This window comes from Balaenoptera acutorostrata, chromosome 16, assembly GCF_949987535.1.
Source record: "Balaenoptera acutorostrata chromosome 16, mBalAcu1.1, whole genome shotgun sequence".
In the NCBI taxonomy this organism is placed as follows: Eukaryota; Metazoa; Chordata; class Mammalia; order Artiodactyla; family Balaenopteridae; genus Balaenoptera; species Balaenoptera acutorostrata.
Window position 1 is genome coordinate 12,562,781 of NC_080079.1, and position 27,811 is coordinate 12,590,591.

Sequence of the window (27,811 nt, forward strand, 5' to 3'; positions counted from 1 at the left end):
TTTTTGTTTTTTTAATTTACTTTTGGCTGTGTTGGGTCTTCGTTTCTGTGTGAGGGCTTTCTCCAGTTGCGGCGAGCGGGGGCCACTCTTCATCGCGGTGCGCGGGCCTCTCATTGTCGCGGCCTCTCTTGTTGCGGAGCACATGCTCCAGACGCGCAGGCTCAGTTATTGTGGCTCACGGGCCCAGCTGCTCCGCGGCATGTGGGATCTTCCCAGACCAGGGCTCGAACCCGTGTCCCCTGCATTGGCAGGCAGATTCTTAACCACTGCGCCACCAGGGAAGCCCCTCAATGTAGTTTTTTTTTTTTTTTTTTTTTTAACTTTTTGGGTTTTTTTATTTATTTATTTATTCTTGGCTGTGTTGGGTCCTCGTTTCTGTGCGAGGGCCTTCTCCAGTTGCGGCAAGTGGGGGCCACTCTTCATCGCGGTGCGCGGGCCTCTCACTATCGCGGCCTCTCCCGTTGCGGAGCACAGGCTCCAGACGCGCAGGCTCAGCAATTGTGGCTCACGGGCCCAGTTGCTCCGCGGCATGTGGGATCCTCCCAGACCAGGGCTCGAACCCGTGTCCCCTGCATTGGCAGGCGGACTCCCAACCGCTGCGCCACCAGGGAAGCCCCCCTCAATGTAGTTTTGATTTGCATTTCTCTAATGATTAATGATGTTGAGCATTCTTTCATGTGTCTGTTGGCCATCTGTGTATCTTCTTTGGAGAAATGTCTATTTAGGTCTTCTGCCCATTTTTGGATTGGGTTGTTTGTTTTTTTGTTATTGAGCTGCATGAGCTGCTTGTAAATCTTGGAGATTAATCCTTTGTCAGTTGTTTCATTTGCAAATATTTTCTCCCATTCTGAGGGTTGTCTTTTGGTCTTGTTTATGGTTTCCTTTGCTGTGCAAAAGCTTTTAAGTTTCATTAGGTCCCATTTGTTTATTTGTGTTTTTATTTCCATTTATCTAGGGGCTGGGTCAAAAAGGATCTTGCTGTGATTTATGTCATAGAGTGTTCTGCCTATGTTTTCCTCTAAGAATTTGATAGTGTCTGGCCTTACACTTAGGTCTTTAATCCATTTTGAGTTTATTTTTGTGTATGGAGTCAGGGAGTGTTCTAATTTCATACTTTTACATGTAGCAGACAGGCATTTTTAAGTTTAAAATTTCTGGCCTCAGTGTACGAAGGAGTTAAGGAACTTTTAAAAAGTTCTTGAATAGCTCAAACACATTTATTTTTTAAGCCACTCTGCTGTCTCGGTTGTTTTCCTCGATTTTGAGGGTTTGGGTCGTGTGGGCTGAGGCTCAAGAGCAATCCTGCCAAGGGCCGCCCTGGGCAGTCCCACCCGTTTATAATGTGCGACGCGGAGCTTCTACTGGCCCCCTAGCTCCGTGGTCAAGCAAAAGCTGGGGCTGCAAGGCCCTCTGCAGTGCGAAACCCTGTAAATCGGGCGAGCGGAAGAAAAACACCGCCGAGACGGGGAGCCTGGAGCACACCGACCGAGGGCCAGGCTTTGAGCGCGTCTTCATTCCCCGGCTCATCTCCCCGTAGTCCTGGTAACCAAACTCTGAATGCGCGTGCGCAGCCAAACTCCCTTATCACGTGAGGCCGGGCCGGGGGCGGAGCCGACGAATGCTCCTCAGGACTAGTTGCCCAGTTCCTCTCTGCATGGGACCAGCCGAGGCGGGGCGAACCTCCACTGTACTGCGATGGGGTGGCTCACAGCTCCCGCCCCTTTTCGCTTAGCTTTCTCGCGGCTGGTTCCTCGCACCACGTGCCCTCCTGGCCGCTCCCCCAGCTGCCCTTTCCAACTGCCTGTTGGAAGCTGCTGTAAAATGTCGTGAGGGGCGCTGCTGCTTTACGGCTGCCTCTCCCAGACTGGAGCCCGGGAGCGCCCACCGCCGTCAGCCCTGTCTCTACAAGTCGGCCCGGCGGAGATTGAGAGACCCGGCGCGCCGCTGCCCTCTCCGCCGCGCCCGTTCCGGCCCTCGGCGATGTGAGCTCGAGGAGGCTGCGGTGCCCCCCGGCCCGGGGTTGAGACGGGCGGCAGGTGCCTGTGAGGCGGGCGGGTGCTGGGGGCCTGCAGGATGGAGGAAAGCATGGAAGAGGAGGAGGGGGGCAGCTACGAGGCGATGATGGACGACCAGAACCACAACAACTGGGAGGCCGCCGTGGACGGCTTCCGGCAACCCCCCCCACCCCCTCCGCCCCCCTCTTCGATCCCAGCCCCTGCCCGAGAGCCTCCGGGGGGTCAGCTGCTGGCGATGCCTGCGGTCTCCGTGGACAGGAAAGGCCCCAAGGAGGGGCTCCCGATGGGGCCGCCGCCACCGCCGGAGCCGAATGGGGTGATCATGATGTTGAAGAGCTGCGACGCGGCTGCCGCCGTGGCCAAGGCGGCCCCCGCCGCCACCCCCACCTCCAGCATCAACATCAACACCTCCACCTCCAAGTTCTGTGAGTGCAGCCTTTCGTCAGAAGCCTTGGCTTTTCTCCTCCCCACCCGGACGCCGGATCCTTCCCTCTCGGCCGTCCCGCTTCCTTTGTTTCAGGCCTGGGTCTCTCCTCCCCTCCCCGCCTCCCTCCCCCCCGCGTTCGGTGTCCGCGGCTGGCGCCGGAGCGGCCCTGGCTTCTTGTATTACCTGGCCTGAAAGAGCAGCCTGGTTACGCACACAGCCCCAAGTTCTCCTACAAACGCGATTCGTATCACGACTGGCTATCTCTCAGCATCAGGAAGCTCTTTTCTTCTCCGTTCCCCCTTAAGTTTCACCCTCAAACGTGAAGGGAAAATAAGGCTGTCCGAGTTTCGTTAGGGAGAGGCCTTCAGTGTTTTTTTTTTGCAACCAGGGGAAAAAGAAATCTGGCCACTTGTGTTTCTGTGCTTTTAGCCAGTCTGCGTTAAACAAATCAGGAATTAGAAAGTTGACCTATATCTACACTTCGTTCTTTCCCTTCTCCAGTGCACGCCTTCTGCATCCCGGTAGGGAAATGTATGAGTTGCTTCTTGAGTAACAGCAGCGCAGTGGGAGCTGCGACATCCGTTTTGAAGCTAATAATGTATAAAATTACTTTTTCAAAGCCTACACTCATAAGAATAAGCCATTCGGTATGTGTCCAATTCTAAGATTCTGTTCAATGTTGAACTTTTATGTTAGTGATCTGCCTTAACGCTCAACTGCAGGCAGAAAGATTTAAGACCAAAATCTGTTTTGTAACTGACACTATCTCCAACCAAGGATGTATGCTTCCACAGCTAGGAAGAAAAGTGCGTTTGCTTTAAGTGGTGTTTTTGGGGGCTGGTGATGGTGGAAATTGACCGTCACAGCCAGAGTTTTCTCTCCTATTAATAACTGCAAGTTTTGAATGGCATCTGGTAAAGCAACTGGAGATTTCATTTCTAGTTGCTAATTTTATCAAGCTGTACCAGTAATTGTGCAATTAGCTGTGCAGAGAAAATATCTGTCTTGGTTCAGATGTATAGTCATAGCTTTACACATTTTTTTTTTTTTTTTTTGGAACAAGCACATATTTGCCTTCAAGATACTGCTTTAGTCAGAGACGTTCATATGTAGGTATGGTTGGTAAGATTTGTCTCCGATTTTTTCCGTATTATGTGTGAAAATAATGTTTATATTGTATAGTTTGTGTGTTGAAGTCTATGTAGTGAAACCAGACCTGGGACACAGTGGCAGGGTGACTTATCTAAATGCTGAAGGAAGCTTGCTTTAGTGTTTTAACCAAGTTCATTTTAAGAGTTCAAAAAACAGCATACAGCTAAGAGCAAAAATTAGTGAAATTAGGAACAAAAGAAAGATTTGCCAAACCAAAAGATTGTTTTTTGAAATTAATAAGCTAAACGGACCTCCGATTTTTAAAATGCAAATACAATAAGTGATAAATGGGAAAAAGGTACAAACATGAGGTGTTTAAAAGAAGAGTTTTATGAATTGCTATGGGTTTATAAATTTGAAAGCCTAGAAGAAATGTGTAAATTCTTAGAAAACTACAAACTATGAAAGTTGGTAACAGAAGTAGATAACTTGAGCTGACTAATAAATATTTTTTTTAATTTATTTTATTTATTTTTATTTTTGGCTGCGTTGGGTCTTTGTTGCTGCGTGTGGGCTTTTCTCTATTTGCGGCGAGCGGGGGCTACTCTTCGATGCGGTGCGTGGGCTTCTCATTGCGGTGGATTCTCTTGTTGCGGAGCTCAGTCTCTAGGCGTGCGGGCTTCAGTACTTGTGGCACACGGGCTCAGTAGTTGTGCCTCGCGGGCTCTAGAGCTCAGGCTCAGTTGTTGTGGCGCATGGGCTTAGTTGCTCCGCGGCATGTGGGATCTTCGCGGACCAGGGTTCGAACCTGTGTCCCCTGCATTGGCAGGCAGATTCTTAGCCACTGCACCACCAGGGAAGCCCGAGCTGACTAATAAATATTTAAAAACTGAAATAGTAAAACGTCCCCTTTCAAAAACTCTGGATGAAGATAATCTTATAATTGAGGTGCAATGAGCTTTTAAATAACAATTCCTTTTTAAAAGTTGTTCTGGGAAATAGGAAAAAGAGAGAGAGAGAGATGCCAAGCTCATTTTATGAAGTTAGTGAAATCTTGATTCCAAAACTAGGTAAAGTTAATATGAGAAAGTTATACATCTGTTTTCAGTTATTAGCATAAATGTAAAAATCCTACACAAAATACTAGCTCTTCAAACCCAACAATGTGTTAAAAGAATCTTGATCCGTAGAGTTTGTTTTAGGAATGTAAGTGTGGTTCAACATCTATTTATCTGTTAATGTAATTTATCTTATTAATAGACTAAAGGAGAGTATGTGGGTTCATCATTCTCTCTACTTTTGTATATGTACTTGAAAATTCCCATATTAAAAAGTTAAAAAAAAATAGACTAAAGGAGAGAAGTCATCATTATTTCGATACCATAAAATTATTTGATAAGATCCAGCACCCATATATGATAAAAACTCTTGGCAAGCTTGGAGCGCAGGATAACTAAATGATGGTCATTACCAAAAACCTACAGCAAATAATAATACTTAACAGAGAAATTTTAGATACATGTACTTCAAGATCAGTAACAAGGGACTTCCCTGGTGGTCCAGTGGTTAAGACTCAGCGCTTCCACTGCAGTGGGCACGGGTTCAAACCCTGGTTGGGGAACTAATCCTGCATGTGGCACAGCAAAAAAAATAAATAAAAAGATCAGTAACAAGATAAGGATGCCCTCTGTCATTGTTACTGTTTAACATGGTAAGAAAGGTCCTGACGAACACTACAGGGGGAAAAATTAAAAGGATAAGGATAAGAAGGGAAGCAATAAAACTCATTATTTGCAGATAATATCACTTATCTAGAAGAACCATTAGAACCAAGAGAAGCTATTAGAACTAGTAAGAGTTTAGCAGGGTTACTGGACTTAAGATCACCCTACAAAAGTTAGCAGCATTTACTACACTAGCAATAACCAATTAGTAAAGGTAATCAAAAGTAAATATTGTAGGGCTTCCCTGGTGGCACAGTGGTTAAGAATCCGCCTGCCAATGCAGGGGACACTGGTTCGAGCCCTGGTCTGGGGAGATCCCACATGCTGTGGAGCAACTAAGTCCATGCACCACAACTACTGAGCCTGTGCTCTAGAGCCCGCGAGCCACAACTACTGAGCTCCACATGCTGCAACTACTGAAGCCCGCACACCTAGAGCCTGTGCTCCACAACAAGAGAATCCACTGCAATGAGAAGCCCACGCACCGCATCGAAGAGTAGCCCCCGCTCGCTGCAACTAGAGAAAGCCTGCGCGCTGCAACAAAGACCCAACACAGCCAAAAATAAATTAAAAAAATAAATTTTTTTTAAAGTAAATATTGTATACAATAATAGCAAGAAAACTATAGTCTCTAGGAATTACCCTAAGTACATAAGATCTTTAAGGAGAGAACTTTAATAAGGAGCTAGAAGAGGACCTAAGTAAATGGGAAAACTTTCCATGCTCTTGGGATTAGATTACTTATTGTTGTAAGGAAGTCACTTTTCTCCATTTTAATCTATAAATTTGATTAAACTGCCATCAAAATTCCAGTTGGTTTGTCTGACAAACTCAATAACCTGATCTGAAATTTATATGGCAGGTGGGATAAAGTCTGTGAATAGCTAAATCAGTCTTAAAGATTTGCTTTCGTGGGGGCTTGCCTTACCAGAGGTTAAGATACTGTTTCAAAACTATAGTAATAAAAACTAGTATAAGTGCAAGAACATAAAAAATACACTGGGGGAACAAATTGGAGAGCAAAGACTTAACTATATGTTCAGGAAGTTAAGATAAAGGTAGTATCATAAATCATCAGAGAAAGGAGTCATGTTGCTAGGAAGAGTGGCTCACTTTATGGAGAAAAACCTAACACCACAGATGGGATGAACTATGGATAATTAAAGATCTAAATGTGAAAGGAAAAGTTATAAAATTAATAGAAGACAATGTTGAAGAAGCTCTCTCCCTAGGGAAAGCTTTATCTCCTAAAACTTATAAAGGTGAAAAAGTAATGAGTTTGATTATATAAAAATTAAAGGTTTTCATTCAGTGACAGACAGATGATAGAATTAGGGAAGATATTTGCAGTGCCCAAAATTGCCAAGGGATTTAGCCTTGAATTTATTCAGCTTTTGTTTGTCCCCAAAAGCATTTTACCTTCATTTTCTAAGGATATTTTTGCTGGATATAGAATTCTAGATTGATAATCTTGTTTTGTTTTTGTTTTTCCTTTCAATACTTTAAAGATGTCTTTCCGTTGTCTTCTGGCCTGCATTATTTCTTTTAATAAATGTCTGAATATTCTTATCTTTGTTCCTCTCTAGTAATGTGTCCTTTTTTTCTGGCTGCTTTTAAGATTTTCACTTTATCTTTCACTAAATCAAATTTAATTTGATTGTGATATTCCTTGTGGTAGAGTTTTCTTTAGGTTTATTCTTGTTAGTGTTCTTTGAGCTTCTTGGATCTGTGGGGTTCTAGAATTTGTCAAATCTGGAACATTATCATTCATTTTATATTTTTTCAGAATTACTGCCCCATGCCCCTCAGTTGCATATGTGTTACGCCACTTGTTATTGTACACTAAATCACTGAGGCTCTGTTCATTATCTTTTTCAGCTTTTTCACCCCCCTCTGCTTCAGTTCAGATAGTTTCTATCGCTGTGTTGTCTCTGGTGTCTAATCTGTTGTTAATTCACTCTTAATCAGCAAGAGTTCCAACTGTTTTTAACATAGACTGTCATTGAGTCCGGGTTTCAGTCAGTTAACTGAGCAAATTGTTATAACCATATCTAGTTTCTTGAGATACTGCAGTGAATAAAGAATCTTCAGTAAGTGTATTCCTTTTGATAACTTAAGTCTTACCTAAAGTTATGTTTCAGTCTTTAGAATTCTTAAAGTCTTCCGAAAGTCCACAGTGGTGTACCTCAGAGATATTATGGGTTCTGTTCTAGACCACCACAGTAAAGTGAATATCACAATAAAGTGAATCACACAAATTTTTTCATTTCCCAGTGCGTATAAAAGTTATGTTTACAGTATAGTGTAGTCTGTTAAGTGTGCAATAGCATTATGCCTAAAAAAAAAATTGAACATATCTTAATTGAAAAATACTTTATTGCTAAAAAATGCTAAATATCATCTGAGCCTTTAGCAAATCATTATCTTTTCGCTGGTAGAGGGTTTGAAATATTGCGAGAATTACCAAAATGTGACAGAGATGCAAAGTGAGCAAATGCTGTTGGAAAAATGGCACCGATAGACTTGCTAGACTCAGAGTTGCCCCAAAACTTCAATTTGTAAAAAGCGCAGTATCTGCAAAGTACAATAAAACGAGGTATGCCTGTAGTTCTTTTGGAATGAAGGCTGGCTCCTGTTTGTTTAGATTTGGTGCTTCTCCCCCTGGGAAATTTGATTTATAATAGTTGGAGGTTTAGAGGCGGTGGGAGCTGCTTGGAGGTAAGGCATGAGGAGAATCTGCATTCCCTTGCAAGGCTGCAGGTAATATTACAGCAGGGGAGCAGGGGCTTCAGTCAAGGAAAGATTAGCCTCATATTGGGTGGGAAGGGTGCTTCTCAGGTATGGAAGGCTCAGTGAGTTTTGTAAGGTCAGGTTTCTCAGATCGATCAAACTCCACCAAACTGACCCTGTTTCAGGCCTCAGGGTCTTATCATTTCACCATCAGTGCCCAAACTTTTACTTAAGAGATCTGTCTAGGCTTTGAATTATTTTTATATGGTAATTCTGTAACTTGCAGAATCACTGTTTGATTTTTGGCTATATCAACCCTGTGCCTGTAAGAATTAAGAGGTTCTTTTATGCACTCATGGATGCTCTTTGGTCCTTTGTTTATTGAGTTAATCATTTTCTTAAAGCTTTCATCTGTCCTCAGAATCAGCCCACTCCACAGTCCTTGTCTTTCTTGTTTCCATCATAATGCACTTAGCAGTCTGCCATGTTGTTTTCTTCGAGAAGAACTTTATTCCAGGTATCTACAGGTGATAAGTAATTCTTTGCTGCTACATGCCATGTACTATTAGTATTATGTTATCTAATGGTGGCAACGTCATCATTGCCTTTAAATCCAACTAGATTGGAAAACCAAAGCCAGGTTCCTAGCTTTCAAGAGTCTGTGTCCTGTAACCACTGTGGTACCAAATACTTTATCAGTCACAGTTCAGCGCAAGAAAACACTCTAGGTATCTAAAGCAACAGGAGATTTAATAGCAGAAATTGGGTCCATTGTAAATTGTTGGAAAGGTCAGAGGTATGAAGTCAGCAAGGCTGCCCGACTAAAGCTGCATTCCAGAGGGCAGGCTGCTGCTGCCACTACCGCCGTTCTTACATCGTCACACTTGCCTCCCTCATCCTTGAAGTTGGTGACCAGACAGTGGAACTTGGAGTTCGGCTGCCACGAATTCTGACGTCTCTAACCTTACTTGCCAGAACCACCAGCATCAAGAATCTGTCCTTTGCCTCCCTTTGGCCTTGCAAATCGCATTCAAATGTATCTCATTGATGGAATGTAATTTGGGAAGTGTAATTATTTAGTTTAGTTTTTCATTGCACATTAGTCAGCTTGATAATTACCCCCAAATTTCAGGAGCTTATGGACCAACAAAGGCTTATTTCTTGCTCATGTTATGTTAGTGGCTGACAGTTGGTTGTGGCTTTTCACATGTCATCTCATTCTGAAGCGCAGCTCTTTTCTGGGTCCTGTCACTCTTGGCAGAGACAAAGAGAAGAGAGTGGACAGCAACACACAATGGCTTTTAAAGCCTCTGCTCAGATGTAGCATATTGTCACATCTGTTTACATTCCAGATATATTAAACAAGCTAGAATGGTTCCCTGTCTGACTGTGTTGGGGCAGGTGGGACTGGAGCGTGAGGATAAAAGGCACTGAATGGCTGGATGGAAGGAGGGAGGGGGGGTGGGTGGGATCTTGCCTTGACTGATGGTACTGTGCCATGATCTCAGGATAATTATGAATCCAGTGCACCAAAAGCTTCTCCAGATGAATAAAAGCTTCACAGTATTTTTTAATTGAACTCAATGAAATTATTCTTTTTTTTAAATTAATAACTCAGAAGTATGTTAAAATTGACTTTTGAATTTAGTGAAAGTGTTAACTGATTTTAGTAAATCCTAAATAAAGTTGCTCTACTTGATCAGGTCCTATCTGCCGGTTTCCAGGTTGGTTGATTCTTTTACAAGTGGATCAGTTAATGTATTCAGGCCTTAAAATATGCACTGTTCGCAGCATCCGCGGTGGTTATTTGGTATCTTGCCTTCCAGCTTAGTGGGATTGTGCTGCAGCAAGCATCACTATGGTATCGATCGATTGTCCAAATTCCAGGATCTCATTGGGGATCTTGTCTTGCCATTTTTTGACATGAATTGCACAAAGTGATGGTGATGAAACTGTAAGAGAAAGCCATTGTAATGTTTATGTAAGGCCCAGTCCCAAATCCCTAAAGAAAATGAATGCTGTTTACTTTCTCTTTAAACTGTAACTGTAAGCCGCAGACCATATATAATCACGTTGTGAACTGTTAAATGCTATATAAAAAATGATTGTGGATATTCTTTTATAATATGCCTTGGCAGAGCAAACTGGCCTTCCATTTTTCTTCCTACTTTTGTAGTTGTTTGGCTATTAACCTCTGTAGTTAAGAGTATAGATAAGTAATTTGTAGTTGCAGGTGTGCTGACTACAATGGCATTTTATCCAAACAGATACTTATGTATCGTCTTCTGTATGCCGAGGTAATGTTTTAGCCTCTGGTGATGAATGAGACAGAGTTTAGTGTGGTGGTTGATGAACAGATGATTGTGATACATTATAATTAAATGCTGTGGTAAAGTTATGTATGTACATGGTAGCATAGAGGGAAAAAGAATCTTTGAAAATGAATAAAAGTTTGTTAGGAGGACTGAGGTGGCAGGGTTGGACTTGAAGAGACTTCCTTTGCAGAGGGAGAAGACTGTATGGAAGACCCAGAGTTGAAATTATTGTAGGAACATAGGGTGTGAGGAGAGAGTGGCACAAATTAAACCTAGATCGATAGAAAGGTCTAGATGCGAGGGGCATGCCAGGTTAGAGGTGGGATTTTCTTCTGCAGGAATACGGGCCACTGAAGTAAATTAAGGGAGTCAACTTGGTAAAATTTGTCTTAGCATGTTAATATAGATTAGAAAGGAGAGAGAATGGAGGCTTAGAGACTGGTTAAGGGGTTTAATTATTGTAGTCTAGGCAATAGAGATGCCTAGATGAGATGACAAAAGAGATGACAGCCTGAACAAATAAAGCATTGGAAGAGAGGTGCTTTCTGACTTTGGAAACATTTGGGGACTCCAGTCTGTAAAATTTGGGTGGGAAGAAGGGAGGATAAGGATTTGGTAGGCGTATAGGTAGGGGTGTGTGTGTGTCTTTTGTAAGTTATCTGTGGAACATTTGGGTGGAGAGGTCCAGTAGGCAGTGGGTAAACTGAGCTTTCTCATTTCATGTGCCTTAGAATATTGGAAGTACTGAAGCAAAAATCTAGTTTCACCAGATTTGTTTTTCCCTTTCTGAGGATTTGAGTTTCATCAAACTCTTTGGCCTTAGAACAAAACAACACAGAACTTTGCTTTTATATAGGCTTATACTTTAAAAACTTAAACTGTATGAAAAGATATATAATGAAAATCAGTGATTCCTTCCCTTGTTCCTTCCCATTCCTGGACCTGTGAGCCAGAGTCAATTATTTTTAATTCATTTAGTTGTCTCTTCTGGTATTTATCCACACATTTCAGTGTGTTAATGTTGTTATTGATTAATTAGTTAGTTTTATATTACCTGTTGACCTGTTATTTCCACGACGTTTTAGTTCTCTTATACCTCTACACACCTTACCTCTTTAATTCTTTAAATACCACAATTTTTGGTTCAAAATAAACCATATTTACATTACAACTAAATATTCACTGAAGGGCCAGGAGTGTACTCAGATTACATTTTCTTTCACATAGAACTCTGCTGTTAAGTTGCCTTGTTTATACTTGCATAGTTTTTGAAAAACTGATTCTTAAAGGTTTTCAGCATCTTTATCACATCCACCATATACCTGTCACTGGTGTTTTTTTTTTTTTTAAGGATTTTCTTTTTAATTAATTAATTTATTTATTTTTGTCTGTATTGGGTCTTCGGTTCGTGCGAGGGCTTTCTCCAGTTGCGGCAAGCGGGGGCCACTCTTCATCGCGGTGCGGGGACCGCTCTTCATCGCGGTGCGCGGGGCCTTTCTCCATCGCGGCCCCTCCCGTTGCGGGGCACAGGCTCCAGACGCGCAGGCTCAGCAATTGTGGCTCACGGGCCCAGCTGCTCCGTGGCATGTGGGATCTTCCCAGACCAGGGCTCGAACCCGTGTCCCCTGCATTAGCAGGCAGATTCTCAACCACTGCGCCACCAGGGAAGCCCTGGTGTTTTTGAAATGCTCAGTTAATCAGTATTTTCTTTTTGTCTGCTTGTGGAGCTGTTAATCTTCTTGTTCCTGTCTATTTCTTAGGGCCCACAGTTGCCACTCATGGACTTCCCAACAGGTGGAATGATTATTACTTGATGTCTTCCTTTTTATTTATTTACTTATTAAAAGTTTTGTTAAAAGTTGAAATATAAAAAAAAAGTTGAAATATAGTTGATGTACAATATTATGTTAGCTTCAGGTGTACTGCATAGTGATTTGACATTTGCATACATCATGAAATGTTCACCACAATAAATCTAGTAACCGTCTCTCCCCATACAAAGTTACTACAATATTATTGACCACGTATCTTAAGCTGTATATGTGGTACAACATATATACATATGTGATTGTTTTCAGTTGATGATCTCTTAAGTTTGAATGCCTTCTAACAACGATACATTTTTATTCCCCCCATCATGTTGAATGTTTTTGATGTATTTTCCATCTTTTTGTTTTGTATATCCCTGAACTATTTATTGTGGTTTTAGATGATTTTACTACTTTTGTCTTTTAACCTTCCTACTAACTTTGTAAGTGGCTGATCTACTACCTTTACTATATGTTCGTCTTTACTAGTGAAATTTTTCCTTTCACAATTTTCATATTTTGAGTTGTGGCCTTTTCTGCTTAGAGAAGCCCTTTATCATTTCTTGTAAAGCTGGTTTAGTGGCGCTGAACTCTTAGCTTTTGCTTGTCTGTAAAACTCTTTATCTCGCCTTCAAATCTGAATGATATCCTTGTCAGGTAGAGTATTTTTGGTTGTAAGTTTTTTCTTTCATCACTTTGCAAATATCATGCCATTCGCTTCTGGCCTGCAAAGTTTCTGCTGAGAAGTCAGCTGTGAGTCTTTATGGGAGTTCCCTTGTATGTAACTAGTTGCTTTTCTCTTCTGCTTTTAAGATTCTCTCTTTATCTTTAATTTTGCAATTTTAATTATTATGTGTCTTAACGTGGACTTCTTTGAGTTCAACTTGTTTGGGAGTCTCTGTGCTTCTTGGAATTGGATGTCTGTTTCCTTCCCCAGGATAGGGAAGTTTTTAGCTATTATTTCTTCAAATAAGTTCTTTTCCCCTTTCTTCTCCTTCTGAGACCCCTGTAAAGTTAATATGCTTGATGTTGTACCAGAGGTCTCTTAAATTATCCTCATTTTTAAAAATTATTTTTTCTCTTTTTCTGTTCAACTTGGGTGATTTCTACTACTGTCTTCCAGATCACAGTCTGTTACTCTGTGTCATCTAATCTACTGTTGATTCCTTCTAGTGTAATTTTAATTTTAGTTAATTGTATGCTTCAGCTCTGTTTGGTTCTCAGTATTTTCCAACTATTTGTTGAAATTCTCACCATGTTCATCCATTCTTCTGAGCTAGGGAGCATCTTTATGATCATTACCTTGAACTCTTTGTTGAGTAGATTGCCTGTCTCCACTTCATTTAGTTCTTTTTCTGAGGTTTTGTCTTGTTTCTTTGTTTGGGGCATGTTCCTCTGTCTGCTCATTTTGCCCAGTTTTCTGTGTTAGGTTGGTTACATTTCCCAATTTTAGAGAAGTGGCCTCACGTAGGAGACATCCAGTGGGTCCCAGTAGCACACTCCCTTCTGGTCACCAGAGCTATATGCTCAAGGGGTGCCCCCGTAGGGCTGCCTGTGCCCTTTTGTGGCAGGGCTGCTATGGTGGGTGTGCTGGTAGGCGGGGCTGTCCCCCAGCCTGGCTGTGAGGCCCTGCCTCATGTAGTGGCTGCAGGGCTGCTGGAGGGCGGGGTGGGCTTCCCAGCTGTCTGCCTGGCCCTGGGGCTGGGGCTGGCCTGCTGGTGGGCGGGTAAGCCCCCAGTGCTAATAATCTAGGGGGAGGATTCCAAAATGTCACTTGCCAGTGCTGTGTTATCTTGGTAGAACGAGCTCCCCAAAATGGCTACTGCCAGGATCTCCATTCCCAGGGGGAGTTCCAGTTGCCTCCTGCCTCCCCAGGAGGCTATCCAAGATCAGCAAATGGGTCTCACCCAGGCTCCTTTCAATTTACTGCCTCTGTGCTGAGATTTGAAGTGTGTGAGATTTAACATATGCCCTTTAAGAGCAGAGTCTGTTTCCTACAGCTCTCTGGCTCTCCTGGACATAAGCCCTGCTGGTTTTCAAAGTCAGATGTTCTGGGGGCTCATCTTTCTGATGCAGGAACCCTGGGCAGGGGAGCCTGATGTGGGGCTCAGAAAGAATCCTCACTCCTTGGGGAGAACCTCTTTGATTGTGATATTCCTCCCATTTGTGGATCGCTGACCTGGAGTTGTGAGTCCTGACAATACCGTGTCTCAACCCCTCTTACTCAGCTCGTTGTGGTTCCTTGTTTAGGTATGCAGTTGTGGAATATCTTTTCTGCTAGTTTTTAGGCCGTTGTCGTAGATAGTTGCTCTGTAAGTAGCTGTAATTTCGGTGTATCCATGGGAGGAGGAGTGAGTTCAGGGTTTTCCTACTCTGCCATCTTGGCCACTTCACTTCATGTCTTTCTTTTTTCTGGTGTGTTCCCATGTATGTGTGTGTATGTACAGAACATATCTGCTGGCAGTCTGTTGGGAAAATGTGTATGGATAATAATATCAGGTCTTGACTATATAAAAATGCTCACTTGATTGTTTGGGTATAGAATTCTTACCTAAATAATTTTTTTTTAAATTTTATTTATTTTTGGCTGCGTTGGGTCTTCGTTGCTGCGCGTTGCAGCGAGTGGGGACCACTCTTCACTGCGGTGCGTGGGCCTCTCACTGCGTTGGCTTCTCTTGTTGTGGAGCACTGGCTCTAGGCACGCAGGCTTCAGTAGTTGTGGGACATGGACTCAGTAGTTGTGGCTCGCGGGCTCCAGAGCGCAGGCTCACTAGTTGCAGCACACGGGCTTAGTTGCTCTGCAGCATGTGGAATCCTCCTGGACCAGGGCTCGAACCTGTGTCCCCTGCATTGGCAGGAGGATTCTCAATTGCTGCGCCACCAGGGAAGCCCCCTAAATAATTTTCAAAGTGTTGCTTCATTGACTTTAAGCTTGCAGTGTTACAGTGGAGAATTCAAGTGCCATTTTTATTCTTGTTATTTTGCATGTGATCTTTTTTTCCCTTTGGAAAATTATTGGGATGTTTTCTTAGGTTAATGAGTCAGTGTTTTTCTCCCTTTACATTTTCTCTCTTCTCCCTTTTCTCTGGAATTATTGGTAGTCAAATGTTGAATTTCCTGTTTTGATCTTCTAAGTCTGTTAACTATTTTTTAGTATATTCTATTTCTCTTAATGTTCTGGGAGAGTTTCTAGATGTTTACTTTTTTCTTTTGGATTTTTTTTATGATAAAGACATTTATGATGAGATAAATGCTTTTATTTATTCATTCATTCATTCATTTATTTATTTATGGCTGTGTTGGGTCTTCGTCGCTGCATGCGGGCTTTCTCTAGTTGCAGCGAGTAGGGGCTACTCTTCGTTATGGTGCGCAGGCTTCTCATTGCGCTGGCTTCTCCCGCTTCAGAGCACAGGCTCTAGGATGCGCGGACTTCAGTAGTTGTAGCGCATGGGTTTAGCTGCTCTGTGGCATGTGGCATCTTCCTGGACCAGGGCTCGAACCCGTGTCTGCTGCATTGGCAGGCAGATTCCCGACCACTGCGCCACCAGGGAAGCCCTTCTTTTGGATTTTTAACAATGGCTATATTTTTAATTTGAAGAGCATTTGGAATTCTCCTTTTTCATTACTGTTACTAATTTTTATCTTCTCAGCATAGTAATTACTGGGGTTTTTTTAAAGTTTTCTTTTGTTCTTTTAGTTATCTTTGCTTTTATCTTTGCAATTTTTGTTTGTTTTGATCTCTGATGTCTGAGACTTTGCAAATTTTGGTGATCCTTAGCTGTCTATTCGTATTTAAAAGTGAAAAAGGCTAATTGGTAGTTCTGTGTTTACAAGGGACCTTGCCAAGTTTAAGTGTTGGGTTTCATTTGGGGTTAATTGGATGCAAAGCTTCTATTTCTTGGGGAACTGCCAAATAGTATGTGAATGTCTTTTCTTTGGGACTGTTCCGTTTCTCTAGGGAAGGATCTTCTTCCTTTCTGGGAGAATGGTAGGGTTGGGTAGGTGGGGCAGGAAGTAAAGACACTTCTCCTGGCCGATGGCATTCTAGAATTAAAGAAAAGGAGCAGGGTTAGATGTTTGAACGTTTCTTATTTTGACTTTTGACTTTACTTAAATCTGCCAGCCCTGTGCTTTCCACACACCCACCCACCCACCCACCATGTATCTGTCCTGGAGTCCCAAGCTTTTACCTTTCAGTTTCTGTGCAGAATAACTCTTTTCTTTTTTACTGTTTAGTCTACAGACTTGCAACCAATCTTCACCCTTCCCACTCCAGCCACCAACTCTCTGCCTCTAAACCTCGCTCATTGTATCCTGTCCTTAGGTCCTGAACTTCTCAGGGTCCTGCAGGGCAAGATTAGCTCACCTGTTGGTGTTTCCACCTCAGCACACACTGCCTTATGCCACTACTTCAGTTACTTTCCTGGTCTTAATGCCATGGAGAGTTTGACTTGTTTAAATCTTGCAGGAAAAACAGAATTTTAAAACTATGGCAGATGTGCAGTTAGCATGGTTTGCACATATGTAATCACAATTGAGCAGATACTTTCTATTTGAATATTATGAGATTTTGGATTAGTTGGAGTTGGAGCCATAATGGATGTTTTGATAGCACTTGACCTTTTCATATATGTACTTTCATAACATGTTCATAGTGAGAACTGTGTCACGGGCTCAAGTGTGATGTTGTAATTGTAGAATAATGTTGTGCAGTAACTATTCTAAAGTAATGTATTGATAGATTTCACTCTTGCTGGTAGGCCACTGCAGCTTTCTGTTTTTAAGATAGTAGTGATGAAGGAAGTTTCTACTGTTCTGTTTTTTCCTCAATTTGAGAAATGTGTCTATTTCTAAGCAGTAAAACAACAATGGAGTGTGTTTTCTATACAAGTTTTTCAGTGTTTGGGGGAAAGAAACATGTCATTTGAAACAAGGCAAAGCAGGTTATATGGTTTCATATAGTTAGTATGTTATAAGCCTTATCTGGACCAAAATGTTATCTAGTTATTTGTTTATATAAATGTAACCCTAAACCCCAAACCCTATAACTTAGAAACTTCCCAAACACATGCAATTTAGAGCTTAAAACTTAGAAACTCCCCAAAGAGCATATAACTTTTTAAAGTTTTTAGCTTACTTCAGAAACATTTGCTTCATTAGGACTTAACATTAGCTATCATCTTTTACTGGCGAATCAAAATATACCCGAGTAGCTGGCACAGCTTTTGTTTTTTTCCTCCTGATATGGAAAAGGATCTTTAAAGGATTTGGTCACTTCTGTTACTTTTTTTCCCAACTTGGCAGTTCTCTTAGGAGCAGCTAAGTATTACTCTTTCCTTTGCCAGGATCAAATTATTTTCCTTTTGAGAGAAATAAGTAACTGGGATTTTGTTTTTTTTTAATAAAGAGTAAAACTCCATTTATTAGACTACACAACCTTGTTCTGATTCTGATTCTCTTCCACTCTGACTGATCTTTTTCTTTATTCCCGAAGGCTTCTCCCCATTCTGCAGGCTTTGTTCTTGGCCTTCAGCTTCTCTCTGTCCATTACTTGAAAGATTTCAGACATCCCCTTGTGCTGGAGGGAGAATAATATTCTACCAGGTGGTAATGTTTTGGACCACACAGATTTACAAGATTGTTATTGATAGATGGGCTTGCTGTGACAACAAGAAGTTGTAATTTTTCTCTTAGATCACATACCCTAGCCAGAGTTAAAAGGAAAGCCCAGAGCTTTTTTCTCTTAGTCCATTTGTCAGATTATCTAATTGTAATTAGTTACAATTAATCTAAGAGGTCACTATGTTTGAGGCACAATTTAGCCTGTTTAATTTGGCTTAATCATTTATTCATAATTGCCAACACTGTATTCTTCTTAAGGAGCCAATTCTTAATGAAAGTGGCCTTTTTGGTGGGGAGAAGGGACATGGAAGAGTAGAACTTTAATGCTTTTTTGACATAAAACAGTTCCTAGCTGCCCTTTAAATTTTTTTCTGTGCTACATTTACACCTTTATTTGACTCTCCAGTTCGAGTTGTTCGGAACCAACAACCATGTGCTAGCAATTGAGAACAGAGGAGCACTGTGACCCTTGGCTGTCCTGAGCTTGAATAGGAGCATTAGGCAGTGGTTCTCAAAGTAGCAGGCATAAGAGTCACCTGGAGGGCTCAAATGGATTTCTGTATCATGTGTTACACGCTCCCCACTTTTCTGACTCCATGAGTCTGGGATGGGGCCTGGCAGGTTGCATTTACATTAAGTTAACAAGTTTCCAGGTGATGCTGATGCTGCTCTGGGATCAGATTTTGAGAGCCACTGATAGAAGGTAGTGGCCAGTCTTCGCAGTAGACCAAGGATGAATTAATAATACCTGCTGTAGTTTCTGAATATATCCTCCCCTTACAAACAAGTAACAAGAAAGAAACTCAAAAGGAATATCTGGTAGGGCTTACCTGGTTTGCTTTAGCCCGTGTGAAACCAAATGCACTTCAATTTTTAATTCCAGAGCTACTAATAAGTAGTATGCCTTGGACTGTTTTTATATTAAACATTTATTTTGACTTCCATTAAATTAATTTACTTCACATACATTATTGAATACCTAATCATATGATAGTTTGGAGTTGGGGCTCTAGTGCTGAATTCCTTCTCCAAGGGGCTTATGTCTAGTTTGAGGAAGATTGATAATAAACACATAATATGTCAAGTGTTGATAAGTTACTTGGATAACAAAGTATGAGAGTTGAACATATTTATTCCTGCCTGGTATGAATTACATATCCCTAATAGTTTTTCATTTATTAGCAACCTGATAGTATTTCCTGAACCGTAGATTCCAGCTATTCCATGTGTTTTAGATTTTATTTCACTTTATTTTAGTAAAGGTCAGTTGTAGTACTTTCTCAATAGAACTGAGGCTATGTGAGCTTGTTATTTTATGAGTTTCAAGGTTTAAGCCTTGTGGCGTGGTGTTTTGAGGGCAACCTGAGGGTTTTTACATTTTGTGAATTTGAATGTCTCTAGAGGGCATATGCATTCTCCAGCTCATTGAAATGCTCACTGCTCTTTTTTATTCTTATACCAGGCCTGTTTTACTCATTTATGCTAATGGCCTGGGCCTTGTAGGCATTTGAGTTTAGAATACCTTCTTTAAACAGTTTAAAAAATAGTGCATTTTTTTCAAGCTGGAAAATCTAACCTAGATAAAATTTAGTTATTTAATGGTAATTTCATTTTTGTTTAGGTTCCATGTTTCATATTTTTTTTGGTTAGTCTGAACGTTTTTGTGGGCAAAGTTGAAAGCGATTGATTACATTTCTCTAGCTAGAGGATCTAGTTTTAGAATTCAGGACTGCACGCACGCACGCACACACACATACACACACACTTTGAGGCTGTGCGTGTCAAATGTTAGATAAACCAAACAGCTAATATATTTTGTTTGTTTTAAGTCAGAGATTGGGTTGAGGTTAGCAAGGAATTCAATATCTTAAAATTTTCTGGATTGTCATTTTAAGTGTTGACCACAGATTGGTATGAAAAACCTTCCTAATCTTTGGCTAAGTGTATGAATACCAACTAGTGCTCATTCTTCAAACTCCCTGTAGCTCTGCAGATGCTTCTCTGTATTCTGCTTTCCTTTGCTACTATGGTGAAGATTGGGTGGCTCCTGAGAAGAAAGTCATGTTAGTGTCTTAGTCTGTTCATGCTGCTGTACCAGACTGTCACAGACTGGGTGGCTTATTTATCTCTCACACTTTTGGAGGATGAGAAGTCTAAGATCAAGACGCTGGCAGATTCAGAGTCTGGTGAGAGAGCCTGCTTCCTGGTTCATAGAAGGCCATCTTCTCACTGGGTCCTCACATGGCAGAAGGGTGAGGGAGTTCTCTAGAGACTCTAAATCCATTCATGTGAGGGCTCCACCCCCATGACCTAAACACCTCCCAAAGGCTCCACCTCCTAATGCCATCACATTGGAGGTTAGGATTTCAACACAAGAGTCTTGGGGGGACACAAACATTCACTCCGTAATAGCTAGCATGTAAGCGAATTGGTTTTCTGTTGTTTTTCAAGCAAAATATATGTGGAAATAGATATAGCTTCTTTTTAGATGTGGAAATAGGATTTAAGATTTTCTACTGTGACTTGTGCCTTTTTCGTTTTGGTTTGAAAGTCTGTTTTCAAAGATATTTAAAACCAGAGCAGTTTTTGTTTTTTTGTGTTTTTTTTTTAATGCCACATGAAAGACACCTGAGAGGTATCAGAGATCATTGCTTCTGTGGAACTTCATTCTGTCCTTACAGCTGCGGGACTTCACACCTTAGGTTCTTTTTCCTCTGTCATATCTTTGACTTGGAGATTTGCCGAAGTGTGAAACGTGTGCTTGGAAAGAAGGTGTCTCCCCACCTTCAGCGCAGGGTGGAATTAACTGAACCGAGTGGTCCAGGAACCCATGGGGTTGGTGTGTTCATTCTTGGCTTTCAGTACTTGAAGTTTTCTTTCTGAGCTTGTCACTTACCTTCCTTAATTCCCAGGGGTTGGCGTAGAGCAGGTGTATGATGTGGTTTAGGTGATAAACACTTGATAGGAGGTTCAATAACCTAGAATCACATAGTGAGAAAGTTCTTTGTTTTTCAGTTATTTAAAAAAAATTTTTATTTTATTTTTTAAATCCTTCTGAAAGCAGAAAGGTGGTATTTTGGAGCTAGTGTGTAACACTTCTCAGCATCTGCTGATCTCCTTTATTCACAGGGAAAGCAAGCTTCACTCAGAACCTTTAAAGGCAGTAGGACCTAGCTAGAATTTAATAACACTGTGTTTATTTCTGTATTGCAAATGACACTACTTTTCTGTTTTTGATCAATTCTTATTTTAAGTGCGAGTAGTTTTATGCACAAGGGGGTGATTCTAGGAAGCACCTGCAGGAGTGTGGAGACAGAGACAGGGATGGTAAGGACGCCGTAAAGAAGGCAGCACTGCGGGACTGGAGTGGAATCCCAGTGGGGACTTGGGAGTCAGTCCATACTCACCCAGAGTAAAGGGAGACGCTGGGTCTCCCTTCCCAGCACTGAGTTCTCATTAGTCATTACTTGATGCTGGCTCCTGGGGGTGTTAATTCTCTAGAACTTCCAACCTACCTCTCCTTCAGGCAGAGCAACCCCGGCAGCCAGAGAGAACACTGGCAAATAATGGTAGGTGTTGACAGTGGCCTTTGTGGATCACTGTAAATGGGTGGGGTACCAACAGTTTCAGCTTCACTCCCAGACGTGCTAAGCTTCTCCTACATCCTCCTCATCTTAGTCAACGGCAACCCCATCCTTCGGTGCTGAAGGCTAAAAACTTCAGAGTCATCCTTGACCCTTCTCTCACATCTCACATCCAAACCATCAGCAAATCTTGTTGGCTCTACCTTAAAATATATTCAAAATCTGACCTCTCGTCTTGCCCTCACTGCTACCACCTGCTCCAATCCCCCATCACCTCACAGCCTTCTAACTTAGTTTATTGCTAGTACAGAAGCTGGAATGATCCATAGAAAATCAAAGTCCAATTACATCACTGTCTGCTCAAAACCTTCCACATGTCCTCATCTTAGAGTGAAAGGCGAAGTCTTTCCATTGCCCATAAGGCCCTCCAGCATCTGGCCTCCTTCTACCTTTTGTGTATGTGCCTGTGTGTGCACATGCATGTATAGTTCTTTTTGTTTTTAGCCTTATATGTAGTCAAAACATTCCTTTCTTCTCCATTTTCTTCCCTACTTTTTTTTTTTTTTTTTTAGTGTGGGTTATGTGATTCATTTGTAAATTAGATTCATTTGCCACAGTTTGCCGTTCCATCTTTACCACGACATCCTGGGTGAAAAAACTTTTTTTTTTCATACAGTGAATGTACTTTTTATAGTGTATAGTTCTGTTGGTTTTGACAACTGCATGGAGTGGTGTATCCGCTACCGCGGTTCCATACAAAAGAGTCCATTGTCTTAAAAATTCCTTCCTGCTTCCCCTTTGCAGACAGTCCTTCTTTCCACCTTCCAGTCCCTGGCAACCACTGATGTGTCTTCCTCCCTATAGTTATGCCTTTATAAATAAGTGAGAGTCTTACCATATGTAGCCTTTTTTGGTCTGATTCTTTGATTTAGCAGAATACATTTAAGATTATTCTGTGTTGTGTAAATCAATAGTTCACTCCTCAAGTGTCCTTTAAGTATATTTAAGCAAAAAAAAAAACAACAAGTGAACTGATTTAAAGAAAATATTGAACAAACATGATATAGGTGGCACATAGATATGAGAAACGTCTTGAACCTGAATGACTAAAATTTGGAAATGAGTAGTGTGATAGAAAGATGCGAGGTCAAGGCTCTGCTTTGCCTGGTACCTCTGCCAGTGGTTAGCGTGTGCTCTCGGGGCAGCCAACTTTCTGCTCTTGAGTTTCTGATAAAAATAAACAGTAAAATGGCTGATCTAGTAGTTGTTAGCTCCTACCATGGTTCATAAGACACAGGGTATCTTAGGTGCTTTGGGTAGCTCTTCTTAACATTAGCATTTCATTGTTGTGAAGCACCCATCACCCCTGGATTTCACAGTTGTTAGGACAACCTGTTACAAATGCTTTATTAAACCTATCATGGAGGAGTAAGAGCCAGCCATTAGGAATGAGGTACGCTTTTCAATGTAAGGCTCCAGTTCATCCACGTTTTTTTTCTGTTGGGCTTATCTAAAGGGTAGGCTAGGGAGAGCCTCCGTCAAGAGCTGTAGTCGTGTCCAGGAGGTACTGGTGATGCCATAAAATCTCTGTGAGTTTTTAGCACCGTAGCGTTTGGAATTTAATTTCCATAGTCCTTTCCCTAGGTTGATTCCCCAGAGCTGTCTGTAAAGATTGATTGCAGGTCATAGTTTCCCAGCACTTCATCGTGGTTCATGAATAGGCCGTCTTGTCACATCATTGGCAACGTGTATTTGAGGGTCAGTGCGTGTTAAGAACTCTCCACTGATAACGGAAACCGGGAAAGGGAACCAGAGATAATTGCTTGTTTTGTTTTTATTTTTAAAGATGAACAGATTCATAGTAATTCTTTCTTAAATCATAATTAATGGCTGCTTAAAATCCCTTGCCAGGTTGGGTTTTTTGAAATTGGAAATGGGATAATAATTGAGTTGTATTTAGGTGACAGAGTGTCAATGTAAAATCAGAGAGTAAGTGAGAGGAATTTGGGAATGCAAAATTGATTTGTGTTTATTTTACATGTGGCACATAGTAATATTAATTTTGCTTTTTACTTTTAGTAATGAATGTTATAACTATTGAAGATTATAAGAGCACATACTGGCCAAAATTGGACGGTGCCATAGATCAGCTTTTAACTCAGAGTCCTGGTGACTATATCCCCATTTCCTACGAACAGATATACAGGTAAGTCAAGGTTTAATCTGCTTGGGTTGTAGAGGGTACACTGAAGTTCACAGCAACTTGAATTATGGCAGGATGTATGCATGTAATATATGATGCCTACATTAAGGCTCTGTAAGTTATTTATATGTTCCATACTTGTGGATTGGGGGTTTGATTTATACTTTTTGCTTCAGAATTGGCTTTCAAATGAAGATAGTGTTAATCCTACCTCAGCCTGCCACACCTGCCATACCTAATGCAGAAATTATAGAGGTCAGTGAAAAAGGCAAAAAATATGTAGTTTTAGTATCACAGGGAGATGTTAGCTTAATCTGCTGATGTTTGTGGCACACAGGTTTAACTATCTTTGGTTATTTTGTTTCCCAGCTCCTGGTAAATGGAAGTAGCAAATTAGTGAGGACTGGGGTGGGTTGTGAGATCAGCCCAGTCACAAGAGGAGGAAGTGACAACTGTGCTGTTCTACACAAGTGATGCACAAAGAGGTTACATAGCAAACGTTTTTGTTAGTTAGAAACCTTCTGCTGATTGTCACTCTCTCTTCCTTATTTTGACATTCATGAAAACGAGAGAGAAACTGGCTTATAAGTAGTTATCTTAGTCAGACTCTCAGATTGTCACCCAATATTAGATTATCTAATACTGATAAAAAATTTAATAGACTACTCAAAAAGATTATTTGTAGCTGATGATAATGTCTCTGCCATATGAACACTGATTGGGGCAGGATAAATTTTTGTTTTAAGAGTTGCAGTTGGTCACTTTTTGAGGCCTGAATTAATTGTTTGACCAGTGGTTACATATTGAGGGTATGCCTTAACCTTAGGTTGAATTAAGTGCTTCAACCTTAAAATCATTAACTTGGTTTTTCTGTCTCCCCTCCTCCCCACAGTTGTGTGTATAAATGTGTATGCCAGCAGCACTCGGAACAGATGTATAGTGATCTGATTAAAAAGATAACTAATCACTTAGAAAGAGTCTCAAAGGAGCTGCAGGTAAAGAACTTATGGTATTGATTTTAGCTTCTTTGGGATTTTCTGACTGGTTGGAATTAGCTTGTATAGTATACCTTTGGAGGCTTGTTCATTTGATTATGATATAAATTTATAAATATTTTATAGATAAATATTGATCAAATTGTCTTATCTTTGGAATAGATTAATTTGAAAATTTGACATAAACTGTGGACATTTTTGGATTAAATGTATTTCCGATTTTAATCCTGTTTATTACCATGCAATATTTCTTTTATGTAAGACCTTATTTGTTCTGTTTACTTCAGTATTTGGTGACTTTTATATTATAAACGTGTATATTTTAATTTTTTTCTGGAACTTTTTAAAAAATTATTATCTTTAAAGTGTTATTTGCCTACCAGTTTCTAATATTTGCTAATATAAACAACTGAAGTCAGCATTTTGTTGATAAACCCTCTACAGATGAACATCATCCCAGCTGTAAAATCCGGGGCAAGTTGCAGGAAATATTTTATTTAAGGAAGCACTTGGCTTCTTGATCCTACTCTGCCCCTCCCTGCCTCAGTAAAGTTTCCAGTGCTTGAAGGTCAGGTACTATCTTTATTCCAGGACCAGATCACATTTTAGTTGTGGTGTAGAAGTTACAAGATGTGCAGAAAAGTCACTCAGCAGTAGATCACCAGGGTCCACACCACAGTTAGGAAGTGCTCCAGCAATTCTAAGATATCCACAGTTTCTAGCAAGTGCTGCGTTGCTATTTTGGAGAATATTTGGATATTCTCCTCACTTACCTTGTGTTTTTTTTTTTTTTTTTTTAAGTATATCCAGAGCTGTGTTTATCATAGCCAAATATATCTTTTTCCTGTTGTTAGTGTAAATTGTTTTCTTCATCTTTTTGCCGTTAAATACAAAATCTTTATTCATTTAACAAATATATTTAGTGCTAGGCATTGTATGTAAACCATAGATGAAACCTAAGATCTGCGCATTGTAGCTTTGAATGATTTGCTTACTAATTCTTGACTCTACCCTCTCTCTGAATCCCCATGTTTGATTTACTGCTGAATCCTACTTATGTTCTATTTCTCTCTTGGCTCCTGTCCACTCGGCCACCACCCAGCCCAGGCCACATCATCTCAAGTTTTACTAAAATGCTCATCTTAGTTGGTGCTCTGTCTCTAGTCTTAACACGTCTAACTAGAATCTTGCGTTTCAATCAGAGTGACTGTTTCTAAAGTACAGCTCTGATTATCATATTCCTATTAGAATAAAGTCTAAATTTCTTAATATGATTTAGGAAGCCTTTCACTTTCTGACTCCTGCTTATTTCTGCGCCTGATGTCTTACCTTTCTGCTCCTGCATACTGAACTTATTTCAGTTCCTTGAACATTTTAGGTACTATCTCACATCTTGGCTTTTGCCATGTTAACTTTACTGCCTGAAACATTCTTCCTTTTCCTCTGCCCTCTTATTTTTTCAGTCAGTGTGAACTTACCATTTAGGCTGCCACTTAGACACATTTGTTTTGGGAAACATTCTCTGATACCTTGTTCCCCAAGTCAGGTTTGGGAGCCCCTCATCTGTGCTTCTGTAACACCCAGTACATCATGGTAGTTCATTGTGTAGTTTCTGGTTTAGCTGTTCCCCTTCCCCACATTCCCCACCCCGGTATTGTGTCCTGAGAGGGCAGAGGAGCATGTCTGTTTTCATTATTGTGCTGTTAGTACCTTGCCCAGTATCTCATACATACTAAGCATCACTTGCTGAATGAAATGTATAGCAAATGAATGTTTATAAATATTTACTCTCTGTTGGATAGTGAAAGCTTTTCTAGTAGAAATCCGAGTTTGATCTCGTTTTTTAACCTGAAGTCTAGGTGGTCTTTGGGGTGCAGAGTGTACCAGAGATTTCATTAGATCAACAAAGAACTCATCTCAAAAAGGATTGTTTTATGAATACTGTTTTGCTATTATTGAAATAATATTAAATATTCTAAAACAGAAAGGGAACCAGTTCAATTCAAATTATAAGGATAAAATAATTACTTGTCCTGCTTATAAAAGTTATCTATGAAATGTGAATTGGAAATTTTATAATATGTTTTACACGTATGCTTTGCCATCACACGTGAGTCATTAATTTGACTGATAGAATTGTGATTTGCTAGTTATTTGTCATATTGCAGTTTCTGCTTGAGTAGAATTTTTTCTTGTACTTAATTTTGTAAGCACTATACGACTACATTTCATTCTTACAATTAGAATATTACTGTAAGATATTTTTTAAAGTTAGAGGGCACTATAGTACTGTGTTATCAAGCTCATATCTAATTGGCAGTTTTGGAAGGCCGCTTGGCTACATTCTCTGGCATAAATTTGCTTGATCAATTGTCAGTAATACAAAGGTAACCTGTTACTTGCCCAGGATGGGCTGCACAGGGTACTAATACTTGAGAGTCACTGAGGTTCAGAGAGTAAGTTTCTGAGGTTTTGGAGAGTGATCCCTGTCAGCGTGTGCAGAGCTCCTTTATTCTTTATCAGGAATGCATAATAGTTCATTGTACCTTGCTTTATTGATGTACCTCAATATATTTAACCACTTTTTAATCAATGAATATTTAGGTTGCTTCCAGTCTTTTGCTGTTACTAACAGTGCTACAGTGAATAATCAATCTTGTAACTTTTACTGTGCTTCGCTTTATTGTACTTCACAGATATTGCATTTTTTACAAATTGAAGGTTTGAGGCAACCATGTGCTGAGCAAGTCTTTCGGCATCATTTTTCCAATGGCATTTGCTTGCTTCTTGTCTCTGTGTCACATTTTGGTAATTCTCGCAATATTTCAAACTTTTTCATTATTTCTGTATTTGTTATTGTGATTTGTGATCAGTGATCTTTGATATTACTGCTGTGACTTGCTGAAGGTTCAGATGACGGTTAGCATTTTTTAGCAATAAAGTATTTTAAAATTAAGGTATGTACATTGTTTTTTTTAGACATAATGCTATTGCACGCTTAACAGACTATAGTATAGTGTAAATATAACGTCTGTATGCACTGGGAAACAAAAAATTCATGTGACTCGATTTACTGATATTTGCTTTATTGCAGTGGTCTGCAGTTGAACCTGCAGTATCTCCGAGGTCTGCCTGTCATGTCATTTACTATGTCCATATTTTGTGGTTCACAAAAGTTGTACCAAGTTATATGCTCCCACTGGTTCTGTATGTTTCAGAGTGCCTGTTTTCTCTACCATTACTAATACAGCGTATTAGGTAACCAAAGAATTTTTGCTTTATACTAATCATAGGAA

General features: G+C 40.7%; 1 protein-coding gene across 2 annotated transcripts in view; it reads left to right on the forward strand.

The window, feature by feature from the left end:
* Window positions 1-1,789: 1,789 nt before the first annotated feature.
* Window positions 1,790-27,811, forward strand: part of CACUL1 (CDK2 associated cullin domain 1) — a 64,493-nt gene continuing 38,471 nt past the window's right edge. The window contains exons 1-3 of one of the 2 annotated variants that reach the window (XM_057530975.1): window positions 1,790-2,440; window positions 23,397-23,523; window positions 24,413-24,515. In XM_057530975.1, coding sequence (XP_057386958.1) covers window positions 2,074-2,440; window positions 23,397-23,523; window positions 24,413-24,515 — 597 coding nt within the window. In that variant the 5' untranslated portion in view covers window positions 1,790-2,073. The remainder of the gene's footprint in view (window positions 2,441-23,396; window positions 23,524-24,412; window positions 24,516-27,811) is intronic. The other variant, XM_007173173.2, reaches the window with a different exon arrangement.